General features: G+C 39.8%; 1 protein-coding gene across 1 annotated transcript; it reads right to left on the bottom strand.

Moving 5' to 3' along the window:
* Window positions 1-4,946: 4,946 nt before the first annotated feature.
* LOC139191002 (uncharacterized) lies at window positions 4,947-6,517 on the bottom strand. Its single transcript, XM_070811500.1, has 2 exons — window positions 6,456-6,517; window positions 4,947-5,475 (listed from the first exon to the last, which is right to left on the bottom strand). The coding sequence occupies exons 1-2, from the start codon at window positions 6,515-6,517 to the stop codon at window positions 4,947-4,949; spliced, it is 591 nt and encodes a 196-aa protein (XP_070667601.1).
* Window positions 6,518-6,828: the final 311 nt, after the last annotated feature.

Here is a 6,828-nt window from a genome sequence, read left to right on the forward strand (position 1 = left end):
AAGGATTGAATTACATTGTAATTCCAATTGACTAGGTTCTTCGAATAAACTTCTACATTAGCTTGGGTAGCTATGACATATGGTTAGATGTCACTCATAGCTTGTGAGTTCTTCTAGATGATTAAATGTAGTCGTCAAAGAAGAAAGGTGAATTAAAATGAAGTTTTAATTCACTAAGTGATTGAATTAAACATAAGCAATTGGATTGATGCCAATCACCTCACTGCCTTGCTAATTAGAACCTAAAAGATTGTTCACCAAAACACTATTGTAGTGAGTAACTAATGGATGATGGAAATAATTAATTGGATTAATTAATTGTTGTGATTAATTTAGAAAGTCTAAAGAAATCATAAAAGCGATAAAGATCGTTTTGGGCTTAAGAAACGTTCGGGTTTAATTGGGCCCATTGGGCCTAAACCCATTGGGCTTTTATTCAAGTATTAGATGACTTGAAATAATAAAAGCCCAAAGCCCAAACAAACAACAAAGAGGCCGGCCACTTTAAGGTGGAAAGGGTGAGATATTTAGTCAAGTGTTGACTAGGTTTCTTTTGTCTATATAAGGAACTTTATAAGATATTGTTCATTAGGGTTTTTGTGAGTTTTTGAACAACAAAGAGGCAAAAGAAAATAGCTCTCTAAGACCACAAAGGCCGGCCACCAAAGAGGGTGATTTAGCTAACAATCTTTCACTCTTTTGGTCATTCCTTCATCCTTCTCACTACACTTGTAGGTGAGGATCTTTAGAGGTTTCCTACTTTGGGAACTTGAAGAGAACCTAGGAGCACTCATTGTAACAAAGTGGAGGAGGCAAGGAGGGAAGCTAGGCTTAAGGATTTCAAAGAGCAAAGGGCTTGGAGGTGGTCCATCCTTGGTCTCAAGTCTAGATCAAGAGGTATAAGACTAACCTTCACTTTGTTCTTGATTCTTTAAAATGTTTTGATGCATTATATATAAACCTATGAACCTTGAAGGGGATTTGCATGACTATAGCTTTGATAATATGTTATAAATGCTTCCGCTGCTTTCATATATTAAATTTGATTTGAATATGCTTGATAGTCATTATCAAATCCCATTCTAGAAACTCATTATTTTCCCTTCAATAAACACCTCCCATGTATCATTCTTATGTAATGCCATCATTTCTTCATCCATTGCAGCAGCCCATTTAGGATCCTTCAAGGCCTCCTCAACTCTGGTTGGTGCTTGGATTGCTTCTATATTATTCACCCAGGCTTGGCGTTCCGGGGCAAGGTTCAAACACGACACATAATTAGCTATTGGATAGTTCACTTTTCCTTTAGAAGAAAACCTATCTGGAGGAACAACATGATTTTGCCTTGGTGGCAACTTATATGTACTCACAATGTTATTTGGATTAGTTACATGAGTATCAGTAGTACTTACCTCAGGGATATTCAAAGGAGACACATTGGGTGGCACTATAAAAGGTGAGAGAGATGAGGTTGCGGATTCGGTAGGAGGTGGCGTGACTAAGTCGGCAGCTTCATGCCGACTGTCTTCATCACACTCAGCAAGCTGTTACCGAGAGGGCTTAGGTGGCTGAATAAAATTCCAATGCTCGGCGGGCTCTTGCCGAGAGCTTTCACAACTCTCTTCTTCAGTACACTCGTTCCCTGAGCTACATATTTCCAACCACCTAGGATCACCGATAATATTCTCCCCTTGGTGATCAGAAGGTGATGGAAACGAACCATAGAAATACTTGGACTCCGAAAAAGTAAAATCCATGGTCACGTACATATGGCGAGTTGCAGGATGGTAGCACTTATACCCTTTATGGTGAGGAGCAAAACCAAGGAAAACACACCGGTGGGCACATGGATCCAACTTACTCCGATGAATCTTATGAATATGGACATAAGCTACACATCCAAAGACACGAGGAGTAAGGGTATTGGTGGACACAATTGGAACAAACTTTGTTAACACTTGGAGAGGTGTACGAAAGTCCAACACCCGGGATGGCATACGGTTAATGACATACACGGCATAAGTTACTGCATCATGACAAAACTAGGTAGGTATGGATTGTTGGAAATGTGCCCTAAAGCCAATCATATGATGATACTTTACGGACATTTCACATGTTAAACTAATCTAGTTTACATATAAAGGGCATAGATTATTGTTTGAGCTATCTCATATAAATGTTATATGCTTAAACGATAAAGTCCAAGGAATATGTGATTGGGAGAATGTAATCTAATGAAGTTAGATTCATAAGACCATTCTTTCGTAGACACATCCTAAATGTTCCTGATCATAGGATTGCCAATTGGGCATTGACAGTCCGTCAAGATCGGTACATGCTATGTCTTCTCTCAGGGAGAGTGACTAGTCTCGAGTCATTGGTGTGTGTGACATCAAGACAAGTACGTAGGTGCTCAGTAGAGAATGAGTTTACTGAACGCGATCAACGAAGAGTTCTCATACTCATGTCACATGAGAACTCATGGTTGGGATAATGCAAATTAGTCCTTTGACCTGAGGCATCACAGTTGTCTTGTGGTTAAGTACTTGATCTTTGATTATGTCAAAGTCTCCCCCTCGGGGTGTCCACGGCATCGTTAGGGTTAAGCCACTTAGTCATGGAGGCAAGTGAATGCGCAACAAGGGATCTCTAACCTTCAAACCGTTTAAGGGAGAATACTCTATGATATGATTTAGAATCTCTGACCAGAGTATGAATGAGATTTGGGAATGCGTTCCGAATCACATTCAAGGAAATCATATAAGCACACGAATCACATTGGATAGTAGACATGAATAAATAAACTATCAAACCAAACAATGTGGTCAGGAGTATTAGATTAGAGAAAGACCGTATTGCATTTGTAATCCCAAACTGAATAGGTTTTCTCTACCTCTTCTGATTAGCTTGGGTAACCATGATATGCTGCAAAGTGTCACTCATGGTTTGTGGAAGCCCTAAACGTGTGTAATCACTAAAGGGAGAATTGAAAGTAAGTTTCAATTCACAATCGATGTAAAATGGTTTTAATCGCCCACTGCCTCGCTAAAAGGAACCTAATGGATCGCACACCGTGTAAGGTGGAGATTGAAGAAACAATGGAGATGAGTAATAATGATTAAATGGTTTAATCATTTATTTATGGCAATGATTAATTAATATGTTAATTAATCAAACGAATAAGTTCGTTAAAGACCTCGGGATAGTTTTGGACCTTAAGGCCCAATGGGCTTCGAACGTCAAGCCCATTAACTTAAGTTGTATGACAACTTAATGGCCGGCCATATTGTTTAGGGTAGTGAACTTGGACTTATTTACAAGTTTGCCACTCAAATGAATAAAGGTATAAATATGACTTTATAGCCAAAATTCATTAAGGGTTTGTTTTGGAGAAAATTGGTGAGAACTTGTCTCTCCATTTCTCTCTAAAGAGGCCGGCCACCTTGGGGGGTGCATCTTGCAATCCCACTACTCCAAGGTCACTCATTTCTTCTCCAATCTCTCCTTGGTGAAGAGACTTAGAGGTTCTCAATTTTGGGAACTTGGAGAAACCTATTCTTCCATCCAAATCCATAGATTTAATATGCAAGGAATGAAGGCCCTCTCTTTGGGTGATTAGCCTTTGCTTATGCAAAGAGGAATCTACAAAGATATAAATATCAACTCACTTTATTTTGAGTTGAGTTTTGGTTCACCAATCTACTAGGCTTTGAATTTCATGGTTAATGTTTTGTTTTTAAGTGCATGCAAGCATGATTCCGCCTTTAATTGTTAATTGCATGCTTATAGATGTTGCTTAAATGAACATGTTTTCACAAAATAATCCTTCATGGATGCACTAATAAGCAAGGCACGGGCAGTCTCCAAGATGTGACAGTTCTTTCTCTTTGCAATGCCATTTTGTTGTGGGGTATGAGGACAAGTAGTTTCATGAAAGATTCCTTGATCCCAGAGAAAGTTAGACAACTCGGAACCAATATATTCACCTGCATTATCAGAGCGGAGAACCTTAATAATAGAGGAATATTGTGTCGCAACCATTTTAGAGAAGGACCGAAACACCATACTCATATCACTTTTATTTTTCATCACATAAATCCATGTCATACGTGTGCAATCATCCACGAAGGTAACAAACCATCTAATGCCCGACAAAGTACTAACAGGGGAGGGACCCTAAACATCAGAGTGCACAAGATCAAAGGGTAATAATCTTTTATTCTTACTAGAAGGAAACGAAGCACGATGACTCTTCCCGAGAACACATACTTCACAATGTAAGTCTGATTCTTTTATTGCATGAAATAAACTAGGCAACATACACCTTAAATAACCAAATGAGCATGTCCTAACCGATTATGCAATAACCAAACTTCTTGTAAATTATTGGCACGGGATGCTCGAACTGCATTAGCTCTGCCAGGAACGACGTCATCCACATAGAATAACCCCTCTCTCTTAGTGCCACGCCCAATTATCTCTTTGTTCTGAATATCCTTAAGTAAACAAAACAGTGGATACATAAGTACAACACAATTTAATTGCTCAGTAACTTAAGGAATAGATAACAAATTATGAGACAATGAGGGAACAAGCAAGCAATGATGAAGAGGAAAGGCCGGTGTGAGGTGCACAGTGCCGGCCCCCAAAACCGGTGCTCTTTGTCCATTGGCAGTTGCAATACATTTTCGTGAACTCATTGTCATACTAGTAAATAAATTCTTATCAAAAGTCATATGATCGGTTGAACCCGAGTCTAGAATCCAACTTGTATGATGTTCCATATCAGAGGCTAAAAATGCATACCCCATACTACCTGGAATGGTCGGGGTTTCGCTAGGAGTGGTCCTAGTCAGCAAACTTTGACTCGGATCACCAGAGAGGGGTACGACATCCTTAGGAGCAGTGGCCACGGATGCACGGCCACCACCTACTCCACCAATACCTCATTCCTTGGCACACAACTTTTTCTTCAATTTCAAAAACCATTCAGGTACTTCATGTTTCTGAAAACATGTATCTTCTGTATGACAAGTTTTCCCACAAAAGGTACACTTCAAGTCATCCTTATTTTCCCAAGTGAATGGCCGATAAGTTGTTGATGATGAAGGATTAAAGGTCCGGCTAGCCGAAAGTGGCCGGGACACCATAGCCACAAGAGAAACTCCTCCTTGATTCCCAACGCCATTAATACCCATCATCGTTGCATGGCGTTGTGCTTCCCACCTCATAATAGAGTACACTTCCTCCACAGATGGTAAAGGTTGTGATCTCAAGATATCCTTACGTACCTTATCAAATATATCATCAAGCCCTGCTAAGAAGGCATACACATGATCTAGTTGGATCTCCTCTCGAAGTGTCTTCAAGTCACCGGCACATTCCATCTTGATTGGTCTCCTCTGATCGAATTCTTGCCAAACAGCTTTGAGATTAGCATAATATACATCGATAAGCCTCTTTTTTTGTCGAAGTCTGAATGATTCACTTTCAACTCATAAATCTGAGAAATATCAAACCCGTCATAATATGTTCGAGGAACTTCTTCCCAAACTTCTCTAGCAGTACGAAAATGGATGAAAAAACCCTTGATGGTAGGATCCATGGAATTAATCAACCACCCTTTCACAATGGCATTCCCTGTCTCCCAAGCTTTATACCCGGCACTATCCTCCTTCGGTTCTTTGATGCTTCCTATCACAAACCCTTTCTTACCACGCCCAGCAATATGCATCTCCAACACCGTGGACCAAAGAGGGTAATTTGACCCATTAAGTTTTACAGTACTAGGTATCGCCGAAGTATCACTCTGAATAACAATTGGGTTTCTCACTTAACCATGTGGTCCACCCTCTAACTTCGGCCCTATGTCACATTTTTCACTTGCCATAGGTCATGGCACACACAAGCACACTGCATAGTAAACAAGCACACTGCACGACAAACTGTTCTTACTGCAGGATACTGCACACACTGCACGACACTGCACAACAAACAACCAGTGAGTCTTCCTTTCTTGCCTCACGACACATGTAGCACGGCAGTATAGTGGGATTAGGGTTACAGCTTGGCTCTAGTGCCAAATTGAATTTTACGGCTTAATCTCGTATATTCCATCATTCTGAGTAAATAGGTACATACAATTCTTGTTACAAAAGGAAACAAATAATGGACATATTATCCTTCCTAAACATATTATCCTTCCTAAACAAGACTCTAATAATTACAAAATATTTAAATTCCTTTTTTCCTAAACCTTATTCCAATACTAACTTCACAGTACTCCCATAACTTTTTGTACTAATCCACATTACTCCTCTCAAGGATTTTCAAACATTGTGCTCTCACTATGTAGGTTGTCTTCAAGTGGATCTTAACATTTCTTTCCTCCTTCACCGTTTTCATAGATGTAGTGATAGGCATGCTTGGGGTTAAGTCTTAACTTATCCACATACCTCTTCACAAGCCATGCCACTTTGCAATTAGGATTCTGCCCTTCGAATCCTCGAACATTCATGTTTCCCAACATAAGTCTTCATTGTACATCTTGGAAGCATACAATCTCCAAGCACAATTTTTCTCACACTTTGTACTTATCTTCCATTTCCCTTTCCTTTTTAGCCAAATTAAGGGTGCACCATGCTTAATGGAGTAAGACCACACAGCCTCTCTCAATTGTGCAGCATCTCTGACTTCAATCCCTTTTCAAACTTTGGATCATCCCTGTCAGCTTCTTCATCGAACTCAAGGTAGATGATCTTCTCAACAACTTCAGAACCTGAATCATTAACACTGTGAAAGCCATCTGAGTATGCTCTTCCATCATTA

The sequence above is a fragment of the Malus domestica genome, chromosome 13 (assembly GCF_042453785.1).
Source record: "Malus domestica chromosome 13, GDT2T_hap1".
Taxonomy (NCBI): Eukaryota; Viridiplantae; Streptophyta; class Magnoliopsida; order Rosales; family Rosaceae; genus Malus; species Malus domestica.

What these genes read in the sequence shown, in the direction of transcription:
- LOC139191002 (XM_070811500.1), bottom strand. Translation starts at nt 6,517, where the DNA reads ATGAATGTTCGAGGATTCGAAGGGCAGAATCCTAATTGCAAAGTGGCA. An exon ending in GTGGCATGGCTTGTGAAGAG is followed by an intron (nt 5,476 to 6,455) that starts GTATGTGGATAA and finishes TGAATCATTCAG; the next exon opens with ACTTCGACAAAAAAAGAGGC.